Source organism: Pseudophryne corroboree, chromosome 2 (assembly GCF_028390025.1).
Source record: "Pseudophryne corroboree isolate aPseCor3 chromosome 2, aPseCor3.hap2, whole genome shotgun sequence".
Lineage (NCBI taxonomy): Eukaryota > Metazoa > Chordata > Amphibia > Anura > Myobatrachidae > Pseudophryne > Pseudophryne corroboree.
Window position 1 is genome coordinate 421,395,305 of NC_086445.1, and position 16,565 is coordinate 421,411,869.

Consider the following 16,565-nt stretch of genomic DNA (forward strand, 5'->3'; position numbering starts at 1 on the left):
CCAAAACGCGGTCGAACCCAAAACACGGCCGCGGAACCGAACCCAAAACCAAAACACAAAACCCGAAAAATTTCAAGTGCACATCTCTAGTAATTAATGTGCCTTTTTGCAGTCATTTGAACTGCTTTCACAATTAAATGTTACACAATTGTGCTTTCCATTGCTTGTAAATCGTTGCAGCACAGTAAGCGCTTTGCAGATTGATCCACTTAAAAGTACTTAATAAACAGACAGCAAAGATGATAAAAACACATCTTCATAAATCCTTCCACATTTTCACCGTGTATATAGCTGTACACCATTAAGCCACCATTATGTACTCCACAGATGTCTACGTCATACTGGATTCCTATCTTTTTTAATACCATTACATAGCTAAATAACCTTTCTCTTATGAATACACCCATGCTACAGTCCCTGGTTATGCCTCAATTATTCCAAACCTGTCACTCTTCAATATTGTATTTTGTCTTTTTGCAGAAGCTGCAAGGAATCCATACTCCTTACAGTAGTGCAGCCGTACCCGGTGAGTACAAGAACGATAATGTTATTGCTGATTGTTATCTGATACATAAGAGAAAGACTTCTTACTCTTCTGTCATACTCATATGACCCTCCATGTAAGATTACAGCACATTTCCTTTTCTAAAGTGAACTTTGATTTTATATTTTTATGACCTGATTAATTGACAGGATATGTAATGTGCATCCTTACAATACACTACAATAATTTCATTTGTTCAGCATTTTATTACACACTACACTCTCCTCCCCTTACTACAGGGGTCAGGGAACTTTTTTACCTTTTACCCCAAAATATATTTAGATACGCCGACGTTACCCCCTTGATTTGAAATTAAGGAAATCATATATTATTGTGCATATATATATATATATATACTGGTTATCACTGTTTATATGGCATTTCTGAGATACTGTGTAAATATATATCATTATTTCTTTTTATTGAATTATTTTCGCCAATTATTTTTTGGCAATTAATGGGTTAATTAACACTCTCTCCCCAAAACACCAGAATGAATGTAAGAAAGATGGATGAGGGGGGAAGGGGGGGAAACGACTTTTAGGAGACAGATGATCACATCCTCACCTCAGTAATGTCATTGGGAATTTCCCACTGTTATGTGGGCCACTGTCTGATCCTGCGGAACTCCGTCAGCGGTCAGCCACAGAACACTTCAAGTTCTGTGTGTGGGTTGGCGGGCCACGTGCGGGAGGACAGGACAGCGCAGGACGGGCGGGCGTGAGAGAGAGCGGTGTGACATCAGCATGTCACACCACGGCCAGGAACACAGCACAGGGCGGCCAGGAGGGAGCGGTGTGTGACATCAGCATGTCACATCGCGTGCTGGACGGGGCTGTGTCTTGGCAGCACGACCGTCCATTACCCCCAGGAATTTCATTTTTACCCCATTTGGGGTAATTTACCCCTGTTCCCTGACCACTGCCTTACTAGAACCACAGATACAGTACATGTGCAGGCAACACACTTCTATAATACCAATAATTCCCTTATTTGTTGATAGTGATTTAATATAAGTTTATGTTATGTGAAGGGATAGTGACATCATTATTTCACTGTATGATCCGAACATGACCGTATGATGGTGTCCAAAGGCCAATTAGTTTATTCTAACAATTCACTAATGGACATTTTGTAAATGGAACATTGTTCTGTTAATAGCTGGTATCTAGTCACCGAAGAGAAAAGAGCCATGAGCAATTAATGGGTTGTTTAAAATAAAAATATATTTTTTTATTTAAAGTTTATTTTACTAATTTGGCAAGATAAATCTAGGAAATGCAATGTCACATATACCATACATGGATAAAAAGCATCACTGTTCCAAAACACAAAGCAGCATTTAAAATATTTGCATGTATAAGTAGGTATAAACAGGGGTTAAAGTGTGGGGGGGGGAACGAGGTGGAACTGAGTTCCACCACCTGTAATGGTAGGGTAAACTAGTTCCACCTCCTCCATTGCCCTGCACAGTAATTCCAACAGAAAAGCCCACCCCGTCATCTGCGTCAATCGATGATACAGGCGGCACTAGTGTTGCTGATGAGCTGCAGCCACCTACTCCTTCCTCAGGTTCTGGTGCCTCCATGGTCCTCCTCCATGAATTCCACCACCTCGCCAGGACCACTTTAAGCCCTGGGAATAAATGTTATTAGTAAATATGATATTGTGATATTCTTCTATCTCCTTAATTGTGGGAGCTTATGGTATCTGGACCACAGAGCTGGTAACCTGAAATGGAACTGGTTCTGCTTTCCTGCCAGTTGTTTTACAGAAAACAAAGGGCTTCGAACAGTGTGAAGACCACCTCCTCCTGCTGCAGTAGCAAAAGTACTGAATTGATAAGAAGACTTCTAACAGAACAGAATAGGTGAAGTGAAAATTAGAGACAATAAGGCACACAGCACTAGCCCAGCTATATTATACTGGGTTTTCAGTGGCATTATATTGGTTTGTTTTTACATATATTCTTACCAGACCTTTATAGAAGAACAAGCTTCCTTTTGATAATGAACTGTATGAATCATTAATATACAGTGTTATAGCCTATCACTCTATGTGCTAACAGCATCTTGACACAAGAGGGCAGCAGAAAACCGGTTTTGAAATACGTACAGTATGTGACAGATAAAAAAACTTCATCCTTATAGAATTTTCTATAATTTTTTTAATGTCTTAAATTATAACTGTAAAGGTTTCCACTTACTGATGAATACATTTGTGAACAAAACCCTGGCCCACAGCAACTCATTCCAAACCGGGTCAGATCCAGGACTGACCCCTTTCCACCGTAAACTCCAACCCAGATTATTCCTGGTTCAGAGCCTTTTACACTGCACATGGGTGCAGCAATGTCCAGAGACTCAGAAGCAGTAGAGACTCTGTCTCCGCCCCAGACGTCGCTAGCCCCATCCCTGGATCAGTGTCAGTGTTGCAGAAGCAAAGTCCCCATGTATCTTCCCAAGCTGTAAACAGGATCAGAGCCTGCCCTAACCAATATGATGTCCTAGGCAAGATTTTGGCTGGTGCCCCCTAGCACTGCCGCTAGTTCTGCAGGAGATGCCTGGCATGAGTCAGCTGGTAGCTCTGCTAACATTGGGCACCTTTTGTTTATGAAAATGCATCATATTATTTGCATTACTATGTGGCTAGGATGCACAAGCAGCTTCTGCAGATTAAAATTATATGCAGCATGCCTATATTCTGTGTGCGACTGTGGCTGTATCTGCATACGAGATGCTACATTACAGTGATTTCCAGGAATACACTGCAACGTAGCATTTCGTATGTAGATACAGCCGCAGTCCCACACAAAATATAGGCATGCCGCATATCATTCTAATCAGCAGAAGCTGCTGGTGCCCCTAAGCATGCCAAATGCCCTAGGCATTTGCCTAGTTTGCCTATGCCTAAGGCCGGCTCTGAACAGGATCCATGTCGAAGGACCCGGCTTACCCTTTTATACTACCCCTTAACCCAGTCCTTCCTGGGACCAACCCTGCAAGACAGCCGAGTTGGATTCCTGGGTTACAGGACCCGGATTAACCCTTTTCCACTGAGCTGCGGCCCAGGTTATCTCGGCAATAACCTGGATATTAGTGGCAGTGAAAAAGCTATATTTGATAATCGACTGGTAATAAAAAATATATTGATAAAAATTATGCAGATTTTTATATTGATGTGCACTGGTTCTACGTTATGAGTACAAAGTATTGTAAGATTATTCAAGACTATTGGAGTAAAATTATAAAAAATGAAAACTACTTTTGTTTGAATACAGGGTGATTCAAAAGCAGCAGTACGCCCTTTTATTTCAAAAACTGTGCAGGAAATGGGAAAACTGAATATTCCAGTAAGGTATGGGTGGCTATCTTTTAGGGTATGTAACGAATATGGGCGCCATCTTGAAATCGGCCATCTTGAATCTAAGTCAGTTTTTTCAAATGGAAAGGGGGTCGTGTAACATGTCAGACAACATCAGAATTTGCTGAAAAGTTTATTGCTGCAAATAGCCGTTGTGGTTCAATAGTTACAACACTTTTTTGTTGGAATTACAGGCTGAACTATTCTCCATAAAGGACAGTCATTTAATGTGTGGGCGTTGTGCTGCATTGTGGGCTCTTCACGAAGGATGTCAAAACCATTGTTGAGGTTGTCTCGTCAGTAGCACTTTTTGGATGACCACTCCGTGACTTGTCAGCCACAGCCCCGTTTCATGGAATTTGGAAATTAGGCACCTGACAGTGTTATGTGAAATTGGGGGTCTTTCTGGGTGCCGGTTGTCCAAATCTGCAGCTGTGACACGGAAACTTCATTCTCCAGACATCAAAATGTCCTCAATTCTCTCCTCTTTTGTCAAAGCCATCTTCAGTTACCTGCAACAAAAAAAGAGTTGTAACTTTTTGAACCATAACTGCTATTTCAACCATAACTGCTAACCAATGTCACTTTCACGCTGAAATTGTATCCAGCCACCTTTTACGATAAGGGTTAATAAGGGTCCAATTGAGTAATGATGTACTTTAGTTGTGTATGCACATGCTCATAGTCTCACCTAGCATGGAGATGGTGATAAACTTTTGAATTTTGAATGCAGCTTTGAGGCTAATCTTCCTCGCTAGACATTCATTGTCTGCAGATCCGCTCTGTCAGTCCCTCCATTGGTTACCAGTATTCTACCGTATTAAATATAAAATACTTTTACTGACATACAAGGCTATTAACCAAACTGCACCAACATACATTTCTTTACTCATCTCAAAATATCTCCCTACCCGACCGCTCCGCTCTGCACAAGATCTGCGTCTCTCATCCACGCGCATTACTTGTTCACACTCAAAATTACAGGACTTTATCCGGGCTTCACCCACTCTGTAGAAGGCCCTACCACGCACAATAAGACTCACCTCTAGTCTCCAAACCTTTAAACGTTCCCTAAAAACTCACCTCTTCAGACAAGCATATCAAATTCCAGACCCACCCACATAACCTTCAGTGCTTCCCTATTTTTATTATTATCCTTTATTTATATGGTGCCACAAGGGTTCCGCAGCGCCCAGTTACAGAGTACATAAACAAATAATCAAAACAGGAAAACAACAACTTACAGTTGAAGACAATATAGGACAAGTACAGGGTAAATAGACATAGCTACATCAGCAGACGACACTGAAGTAAGTATCAGGTGGCAGAAGACTGCTGGATGTGGTGCAGTTGAAGATTATTAAAGTAAGAAAAGGATAAGCACATGAGTGAAGAGGGCCCTGCTCGTGAGAGCTTACATTCTAAAGGGGAGGGGCACACAGACAGGGGTGACACAGACGGGGTACATAGAGTATCTATCTAATTACATCCTCTCTGTACAGTATACATAGCCTCACATATCTTGTCTGTCTTTACTCTCACCCCTCCTGACACTTGGCCAACATTGCGGGGTATCATCATACAACCCATTAAGAACCTAGCAATCTGGTGGACCATTATGCAATAGGTAGCATCTATCCTTGTGTATCAATGCCTATTTCCCTATAGATTGTAAGCTTGCGAGCAGGGCCTTCCTACCTCTATGTCTGTCTGTTTTTACCCAGTTTTGTTCTATTACTGTTGTTCTAATTGTAAAGTGCAACGGAATATGATGCGCTATATAAGAAACTGTTAATAAATAAATAAATAAACTGAGGAAAGACCCAGACGCGTTGCTCATAAATTTGTATGCCACCCAGCAGTGGACAGCTCGTCATTCTACCACCACTGGGAGGAATACAAGTCTAGGAGTAACGTTGGTGTTATTACAAATTATATTATTATAGAAAGATAGAATTTTAATGGCAAATAAGAACCACGTGGCCCATCAAGTCTGTCATAAACACATGAATGCCATAATTACATGAATCACCTACCACTATACTTTTGGACTGTGAGAAGAAACCAGAGTAACTGGAGGAAACCCACGCAAGCACAGGTACAATATACAAACTCCACACAGTTAGGGCCATTATGGGAATCAAACCCATGAACTCAGTGCTGTGAGGCAGAAACGCTAACCATTACATCATCCACATTGCTCTTACTTACTTACTTACTTCTTGTGTGCGTATTACCACCTAGGAGGATTTTTTAATTTTAACAAATACATTTTATACTTATTAAAGTCTTTGGTTTATATATAGTATTGTGCAAAACTTTTAGGCAGGTATGGAAGAAAATGCTGAAAAGTAAGAATGCTTTCAAAAATAGGTGTTAATAGTTTATTTTTATTAATTAATAAAATGCAAAGTGAATATACAGAAGAGAATTCTAAATCAAATCAATATTTCAAAATCTTTATCAAATCACCCTTTGTTTTCAAAACAGCATCAGTTCTTCTAGGTACACTTGCACACAGTTTTTTGAAGGAACTTGGCAGGGAGGTTGTTCCAAACCACTTGGAGAACTAAAACTGATCTTCTGTGGATGAAAGCTTGCTCAAATCCTTCTGAGTGCCCTAATCTGAACATCATCAAGTCTGTCTGTAGTTATATGAACAGACAGAAGGATTTGAGCAAGCCTATACCCACAGAAGATCTATGGATAGTATTCCAAGATGTTTGGTATTGTAGTATTACCACCCCCCATTGGTGATGGGTCTTGAACATATTATAATGAGTTAAATAGTGTAAAACTATTATCTATAATATTCTACCATAGGTTCTACAGTCTGTGCAGTTATCATTTTCTTGCCAACTCTCTCCCTTTCATTTAGTCTCAGGGCTGTTTCTGAAAATGAATACACAAAATGGAAGTTGCTTAAATCAATTTACAAGTGACAGCAGATGCTATAAATGTAGTGGTTATCTCATAAAGAAACAAAATCTCCAGCACACTGCTTTTTTAAACCAGTAAAAAACTGACATTATCTTTATACATAAGATGCTGACTTCTCAATTACACACATTTGCAAAATATGATAAGCCAGTCGCCACTTTACAGCGCTTCTGCTATCAATGGTCCTAACTGTAAATAACAAGAGTCCTTATGTAAGAGAGGGGCTATTTAGATAATTGTGTATAACTACGGCTTCTGTATTTTATGTGTAAATGATGGCAGCTTTCTACTGGCTTACAGCAGTATTCTGGAGATTTTTCCAAAGTGATTCTTTTCCTGGAAATGACCGTAAATGTAGCTTATTGTACAGTTTGGGTTTGGTTGATACTTGATAGACTAAATCTATACATGTCTCTGCCACACTATCCTTTGCTATACAAATGAAGTGATCCAGTAGTATATTTTTCTATTTGATTAAACCAATTAAAAGCCCATTCCATAGACACCTAACAAGCAATGCCTCAGTATCTTGCATGCATATCCATAATCCAGGGTTGAGGAGGGTGTGGCTCAATGGATTGACAGTATTATGGTCGACAGTCAATAGGTTGACACCAAATGATCGACAGGTACAAAAGGTCAACAGATGAAAGGTTGACAGTGGAAAAGGTCAACAGGTACAAAAGGTTGACAGGGTCAAAAAATTCAACATGCAGTGGTCGACACATGTTTTTGGCCCAATTCTTGTCTACTTCATGTTATGTGAGCACCAGCAGCACAAGCATATACCCACGCAGGTTCACTTTGCCACACTTCGGGTATGGTGGCTCGCTCCGCTTCACTTTCCACAGGTTACTATTCCCAATAGATGTCCACGCAGAAGGTAAATCAAGCAAATGTTGAGAATGCATGTGCAAAACCCAAAACACATGTGTCGACTATTTTTGTGTTGACTGTTGTCCTGTCAACCTTTTGAACCTGTTGACCTTTTATACCTGTCAAACTTAAGCACTGCTGACCCTTCGTCTGACGACCTTTTGTATCTGTCGACCTCAGTGCCGTAACTAGACATTTTAGTGCTGTGTGCAATAAACAGCATTGGTGCCCCCACCCCCCATATACAAAACAGGGCCAGTGCACACCTTGGACGTGAATTTAAAAAAAATATATAGGGGCGTACCTGTAGCTGCAACATAATACCAATTCATATTATGCTGTACAGTAGTCTCTATTGTTCAAATTACGCTGCACAGTAGTGCCATTTACACACATTACACCAGGTAGAGCCCCTGTCACTCATTATGCCAGGTAGAATACCTGACCTGTCACATATTACGCCAGGTAGAGCCCCTGTCACACATTATGCCAGGTAGAATACCTGTCACATATTATGCCAGGTAGAGCCCCTGTCACACATTATGCCAGGTAGAATACCTGTCACATATTACGCCAGGTAGAGCCCCTGTTACACATTATTCCAGAGGCTGGTGGTGGCAGTGCTCCCTTGCAGCAGTGACGGGAGGCGCGCGTGGGAGTGAGTGTACCAGAGATAGCCGTGTGGGTGTGCTGCCAGATGGTGAACAATCAGTGCATTTGCACTGTGGGCAAGGCACCATTGGCATACACCTAGTTACGGCCCTGGTTGACCTAATACATGTTGACCATATGGTGTCGACCTTTTGACTGTCGACCAATACAATGTACAGTAGTTCTATCATCCGGATGCCAGTTAAGGAGAATGGGGGAAAATTAGACACTTTAAGTGACAAGCTTTCATCTGCATATTTAAATAGCTTAATACAGAAAACTATAAATTAAATCATTATATAGAATAGTCAAAGCAAACAAAAGCAGATATAATTGTCCTTCACAAAACATAAATACTTTAGATAGGGTAATAAATTATTATTATTTTTTTTGCCCAAATACAGTAGTTACAAATTGAAACTCTTATCTTAATTAAATCTTGTTAATAAAAACACCATAAGGAGCCTCATATAGACTGCACTGCTCTACTAACTACTGTACCAGTAAAAAAATGATAGGAGAAAAGCTGTAATTTGTATGAAATTCAAAAAGACTCCTTTGTGGGCCACCTCTAGGATTTATTATAAAAAGAAAAGGAGTCAAAGTTTTTCCCCAAATGACTTTGCTGAATTTAAATACAGCCAATGGGCTTAGTCATACCTAGGTAAATTGATCCACTAAGTCCTGTTCTTCCTCACTGGTCTTCTCCTCACATCTTTATAGGTGGCTGTAGGTACTAGGTTGGACCTCCCTACACTACAGCAAATAGAAATGCAGCTCTTTGGATATACAGAATCATCACATGAAATACCCCAGCATTGTCTGTCTCCTGGAACCTGTGACCTCATTAGCTGTTTACTGATTTATCTGAGAGCCCTTATGCATTAGGTAGAGCTGCCACGGCAGGGTCGGACTGGCCCACAGGGGTACAGGGGAAACCACCGGTGGGCCCCACTGCCTGGGGGGCCCACTCCTTGCTCTAGGGATCAGGTTCCAGACTGTGCACTTGTATTATACATGGTATTATATGTTGGATTACACTGAACAAGTCTATTATGTATTGCAAGCCTCTGTGGGGGTTGGTCACACCCACCTTGTATGCCCCCTATATATATATATATATATATATATATATATATATATATATATATTTATTATTATTATTTATTTGCTCCTGCATAGCAAGCCTGCAGAGATTCTAACTACATGAAACTACTACAAAACCATTGCAACTGGGCAGATCTCTGTAGGGGTCCAGTCACACACTACATAGATCTGCTCAGTCACTCACAATTCTGATTATTTTTGTGGCAATTAATTTGCAAGTGTCATACCCAGGATTAGAACCCACAACCTATTACACTGGAAGCATGCACCTTACTGATGGAGATATCTGCTATTGCATAGGAAGTATGAGAATTCTAACTATATGAAGTTACTTGTAATTGTCAGAGAAATAACTTCATATAGTTAGAATTCTCATGCTTCCTTTATAGGAGCAAATAGCTTCATCAGTAAGGTATCTGCTTCCAGTGTATCTATAATAAAGAGGGTGTGATTTGTAAGGTGTAGTGACTAGTGGGGAAGTCGGCTACAGAAGAGATAGTGGCTGCTGTCAATTAACTTAATTGATTAATGTAGCTGAACACATGGAACAGGAGGAAAGGTGCCCCCCTTCAAAGCAGGAGCCCGGCGGCAGCTGACTCCGTTGCCTCCCAGAGTTCTGCCTCTGCTCCTATCACTGCATTCCACCGGTGGGCCCTTCATGCCCCAGTCCGACACTGTGCCACGGTTACTTTTATAATGATCTACAAAACCTCTGAAACAGAGGACATATTGATATAACTATGCTGGAGAGCTCATACTAAAACTATAAAATAGAAGGCTGCAACTGGTCTCAGTGACACTAAACATATCCCACTTCCTTCCGCAGCCTATCTGTTCCCATCATCCTTGTATAACTTGTCCCTGAGTTACGTTATATATTGTTATAATCCTCCTCATGCCTATGAATCTCATTTATCGCCCTCATAATATTATTCTAATTTCAAACCCCACTTTCCCTAATCTCTGAAGGGAACAAGCCTGCTGCCAACCATTTTTTAATATATACACTGTGATTATTTTTCAGTTAATATCTGTAAAAAAAAATGGCTTTTGTCTAGCCCAGTTCGTGGGGCATGCGACTGTACACATTCGTCGCCATCCGAAGGACATTCAAGACTGTGTTTCCCTTAGTCTCATTGGTCACTCACCAAGGGTCAGGTACCGCTTGTCACGATCCAGGTATCTGGACGCCATTATTTACCTTTCAGGTGTCTCCTAAGGCTGTCCCAGCGTCCTAGGCCCGGTTCCCAGCTGTGATGCTAGCATTAATACGTCATATCTCATCTCTGCTGATCTGTGGATATTGTTCTTCAATGCCCGGGCGACTGGCATGGCGTCACCTGCTGGCGGGGCCTCGGGCATCATCTCCATATTCTTAATGCATACAGGGTATGTGGCACTCTTTACCTACTGCAGCCGCGGCCGTCCATGCTGAAGGTTGAGACGCAAGCCGGCGTTCTCTATGTTCACCGCCGCCATTACAGAGGAATCTCCATGTGGTGAATACAAACAGCTTTCCCTCCACAGGCCGGTATGGGCGCAGCCATCTTGGTTCCAGTCACATGATCCTGACCTCCAATCCGTAGCTCTGCTGAGATCTGCATAATTAAGTCATCCAATCCCTTTACACCTAAGGGTATAAAGGGACTGAGCCTGCACCAGGAAATGGTCAGTGCTTTGGTTGTCAAACCTTGTTTCCAGTCTCTCTCTCCTGTGGTTATTTTGTTCCAGGTTTCCAGCTCCTGTCTCCAGTTACCACTAAGAGACCCGCACCAGCTTACCACCTTGCGGTGCAGCCTGACTCTGCAGTCTTCCATGACTACTCCAGCTTCCAGCTACAGATCCATCTGCTTCCAGCGGTCAGCTTTCAGCAGTATTCAGCTTTCTTAAAGTGCCGGTGCTTCTTCAGAGGATACCTACATACTAGAGATGAGCGCCTGAAATTTTTCGGGTTTTGTGTTTTGGTTTTGGGTTCGGTTCCGCGGCCGTGTTTTGGGTTCGAACGCGTTTTGGCAAAACCTCACCGAATTTTTTTTGTCGGATTCGGGTGTGTTTTGGATTCGGGTGTTTTTTTCAAAAAACACTAAAAAACAGCTTAAATCATAGAATTTGGGGGTCATTTTGATCCCAAAGTATTATTAACCTCAAAAACCATAATTTACACTCATTTTCAGTCTATTCTGAATACCTCACACCTCACAATATTATTTTTAGTCCTAAAATTTGCACCGAGGTCGCTGTGTGAGTAAGATAAGCGACCCTAGTGGCCGACACAAACACCGGGCCCATCTAGGAGTGGCACTGCAGTGTCACGCAGGATGTCCCTTCCAAAAAACCCTCCCCAAACAGCACATGACGCAAAGAAAAAAAGAGGCGCAATGAGGTAGCTGTGTGAGTAAGATTAGCGACCCTAGTGGCCGACACAAACACCGGGCCCATCTAGGAGTGGCACTGCAGTGTCACGCAGGATGGCCCTTCCAAAAAACCCTCCCCAAACAGCACATGACGCAAAGAAAAAAAGAGGCGCAATGAGGTAGCTGACTGTGTGAGTAAGATTAGCGACCCTAGTGGCCGACACAAACACCGGGCACATCTAGGAGTGGCACTGCAGTGTCACGCAGGATGTCCCTTCCAAAAAACCCTCCCCAAACAGCACATGACGCAAAGAAAAAAAGAGGCGCAATGAGGTAGCTGTGTGAGTAAGATTAGCGACCCTAGTGGCCGACACAAACACCGGGCCCATCTAGGAGTGGCACTGCAGTGTCACGCAGGGTGTCCCTTCCAAAAAACCCACCCCAATCAGCACATGATGCAAAGAAAAAGAAAAGAAAAAAGAGGTGCAAGATGGAATTATCCTTGGGCCCTCCCACCCACCCTTATGTTGTATAAACAAAACAGGACATGCACACTTTAACCAACCCATCATTTCAGTGACAGGGTCTGCCACACGACTGTGACTGATATGACGGGTTGGTTTGGACCCCCCCCAAAAAAGAAGCAATTAATCTCTCCTTGCACAAACTGGCTCTACAGAGGCAAGATGTCCACCTCATCTTCACCCTCCGATATATCACCGTGTACATCCCCCTCCTCACAGATTATCAATTCGTCCCCACTGGAATCCACCATCTCAGCTCCCTGTGTACTTTGTGGAGGCAATTGCTGCTGGTCAATGTCTCCGCGGAGGAATTGATTATAATTCATTTTAATGAACATCATCTTCTCCACATTTTCTGGATGTAACCTCGTACGCCGATTGCTGACAAGGTGAGCGGCGGCACTAAACACTCTTTCGGAGTACACACTTGTGGGAGGGCAACTTAGGTAGAATAAAGCCAGTTTGTGCAAGGGCCTCCAAATTGCCTCTTTTTCCTGCCAGTATAAGTACGGACTGTGTGACGTGCCTACTTGGATGCGGTCACTCATATAATCCTCCACCATTCTTTCAATGTTGAGAGAATCATATGCAGTGACAGTAGACGACATGTCCGTAATCGTTGGCAGGTCCTTCAGTCCGGACCAGATGTCAGCATCAGCAGTCGCTCCAGACTGCCCTGCATCACCGCCAGCGGGTTGGCTCGGAATTCTGAGCCTTTTCCTCGCACCCCCAGTTGCGGGAGAATGTGAAGGAGGAGATGTTGACAGGTCGCGTTCCGCTTGACTTGACAATTTTGTCACCAGCAGGTCTTTCAACCCCAGCAGACCTGTGTCTGCCGGAAAGAGAGATCCAAGGTAGGCTTTAAATCTAGGATCGAGCACGGTGGCCAAAATGTAGTGCTCTGATTTCAACAGATTGACCACCCGTGAATCCTTGTTAAGCGAATTAAGGGCTGCATCCACAAGTCCCACATGCCTAGCGGAATCGCTCCGTGTTAGCTCCTCCTTCAATGCCTCCAGCTTCTTCTGCAAAAGCCTGATGAGGGGAATGACCTGACTCAGGCTGGCAGTGTCTGAACTGACTTCACGTGTGGCAAGTTCAAAGGGCATCAGAACCTTGCACAACGTTGAAATCATTCTCCACTGCACTTGAGACAGGTGCATTCCACCTACTATATCGTGCTCAATTGTATAGGCTTGAATGGCCTTTTGCTGCTCCTCCAACCTCTGAAGCATATAGAGGGTTGAATTCCACCTCGTTACCACTTCTTGCTTCAGATGATGGCAGGGCAGGTTCAGTAGTTTTTGGTGGTGCTCCAGTTTTCTGTACGTGGTGCCTGTACGCCGAAAGTGTCCCGCAATTCTTCTGGCCACCGACAGCATCTCTTGCACGGCCCTGTCGTTTTTTAAAAAATTCTGCACCACCAAATTCAAGGTATGTGCAAAACATGGGACGTGCTGGAATTGGCCCAGATTTAATGCACACACAATATTGCTGGCGTTGTCCGATGCCACAAATCCACAGGAGAGTCCAATTGGGGTAAGCCATTCCGCGATGATCTTCCTCAGTTGCCGTAAGAGGTTTTCAGCTGTGTGCGTATTCTGGAAAGCGGTGATACAAAGCGTAGCCTGCCTAGGAAAGAGTTGGCGTTTGCGAGATGCTGCTACTGGTGCCGCCGCTGCTGTTCTTGCGGCGGGAGTCCATACATCTACCCAGTGGGCTGTCACAGTCATATAGTCCTGACCCTGCCCTGCTCCACTTGTCCACATGTCCGTGGTTAAGTGGACATTGGGTACAGCTGCATTTTTTAGGACACTGGTGACTCTTTTTCTGAGGTCTGTGTACATTTTCGGTATCGCCTGCCTAGAGAAATGGAACCTAGATGGTATTTGGTACCGGGGACACAGTACCTCCAACAAGTCTCTAGTTGGCTCTGCAGTAATGATGGATACCGGAACCACGTTTCTCACCACCCAGGATGCCAAGGCCTCAGTTATCCGCTTTGCAGTAGGATGACTGCTGTGATATTTCATCTTCCTCGCAAAGGACTGTTGAACAGTCAATTGCTTACTGGAAGTAGTACAAGTGGGCTTACTACTTCCCCTCTGGGATGACCATCGACTCCCAGCGGCAACAACAGCAGCGCCAGCAGCAGTAGGCGTTACACGCAAGGATGCATCGGAGGAATCCCAGGCAGGAGAGGACTCGTCAGACTTGCCAGTGACATGGCCTGCAGGACTATTGGCATTCCTGGGGAAGGAGGAAATTGACACTGAGGGAGTTGGTGGGGTGGTTTGCGTGAGCTTGGTTACAAGAGGAAGGGATTTACTGGTCAGTGGACTGCTTCCGCTGTCACCCAAAGTTTTTGAACTTGTCACTGACTTATTATGAATGCGCTGCAGGTGACGTATAAGGGAGGATGTTCCGAGGTGGTTAACGTCCTTACCCCTACTTATTACAGCTTGACAAAGGGAACACACGGCTTGACACCTGTTGTCCGCATTTGTGGTGAAATACCTCCACACCGAAGAGCTGATTTTTTTGGTATTTTCACCTGGCATGTCAACGGCCATATTCCTCCCACGGACAACAGGTGTCTCCCCGGGTGCCTGACTTAAACAAACCACCTCACCATCAGAATCCTCCTGGTCAATTTCCTCCCCAGCGCCAGCAACACCCATATCCTCCTCATCCTGGTGTACTTCAACACTGACATCTTCAATCTGACTATCAGGAACTGGACTGCGGGTGCTCCTTCCAGCACTTGCAGGGGGCATGCAAATAGTGGAAGGCGCATGCTCTTCACGTCCAGTGTTGGGAAGGTCAGGCATCGCAAACGACACAATTGGACTCTCCTTGTGGATTTGGGATTTCAAAGAACGCACAGTTCTTTGCGGTGCTTTTGCCAGCTTGAGTCTTTTCAGTTTTCTAGCGAGAGGCTGAGTGCTTCCATCCTCATGTGAAGCTGAACCACTAGCCATGAACATAGGCCAGGGCCTCAGCCGTTCCTTGCCACTCCGTGTGGTAAATGGCATATTGGCAAGTTTACGCTTCTCCTCCGACAATTTTATTTTAGGTTTTGGAGTCCTTTTTTTTCTGATATTTGGTGTTTTGGATTTGACATGCTCTGTACTATGACATTGGGCATCGGCCTTGGCAGACGACGTTGCTGGCATTTCATCGTCTCGGCCATGACTAGTGGCAGCAGCTTCAGCACGAGGTGGAAGTGGATCTTGATCTTTCCCTAATTTTGGAACCTCAACTTTTTTGTTCTCCATATTTTATAGGCAGAACTAAAAGGCACCTCAGGTAAACAATGGAGATGGATGGATTGGATACTAGTATACAATTATGGACGGACTGCCACGGTTAGGTGGTATAAAAAAACCACGGTTAGGTGGTATATATTATAATAATAATACAATTATGGATGGACGGACTGCCTGCCGACTGCCGACACAGAGGTAGCCACAGCCGTGAACTACCGCACTGTACACTGGTTGATAAAGAGATAGTAGTATACTCGTAACAATTAGGATGACACTATGACGGTATAAAGAATGAAAAAAAAACCACGGTTAGGTGGTAGGTATATAATAATAAATAATACAATTCTGGTCGGACGGACTGCCTGCCGTGTGCCGACACAGAGGTAGCCACAGCCGTGAACTACCGCACTGTACACTGGTTGATAAAGAGATAGTAGTATACTCGTAACAATTAGGATGACACTATGACGGTATAAAGAATGAAAAAAAAAACCACGGTTAGGTGGTAGGTATATAATAATAAATAATACAATTCTGGTCGGACGGACTGCCTGCCGTGTGCCGACACAGAGGTAGCCACAGCCGTGAACTACCGCACTGTACACTGGTTGATAAAGAGATAGTAGTATACTCGTAACAATTAGGATGACACTATGACGGTATAAAGAATGAAAAAAAAACCACGGTTAGGTGGTAGGTATATAATAATAAATAATACAATTCTGGTCGGACGGACTGCCTGCCGTGTGCCGACACAGAGGTAGCCACAGCCGTGAACTACCGCACTGTACACTGGTTGATAAAGAGATAGTAGTATACTCGTAACAATTAGGATGACACTATGACGGTATAAAGAATGAAAAAAAAACCACGGTTAGGTGGTAGGTATATAATAATAAATAATACAATTCTGGTCGGACGGACTGCCTGCCGTGTG

General features: G+C 43.4%; 1 protein-coding gene across 2 annotated transcripts in view; it reads left to right on the forward strand.

The window, feature by feature from the left end:
- FRMPD4 (FERM and PDZ domain containing 4) overlaps positions 1-16,565 on the forward strand; it is a 722,630-nt gene that overhangs the window by 659,410 nt on the left and 46,655 nt on the right. For both annotated transcript variants that reach the window (XM_063953505.1, XM_063953504.1), the window contains exon 6: positions 481-526. In XM_063953505.1, the coding sequence (XP_063809575.1) occupies positions 481-526 (46 nt within the window). The remainder of the gene's footprint in view (positions 1-480; positions 527-16,565) is intronic.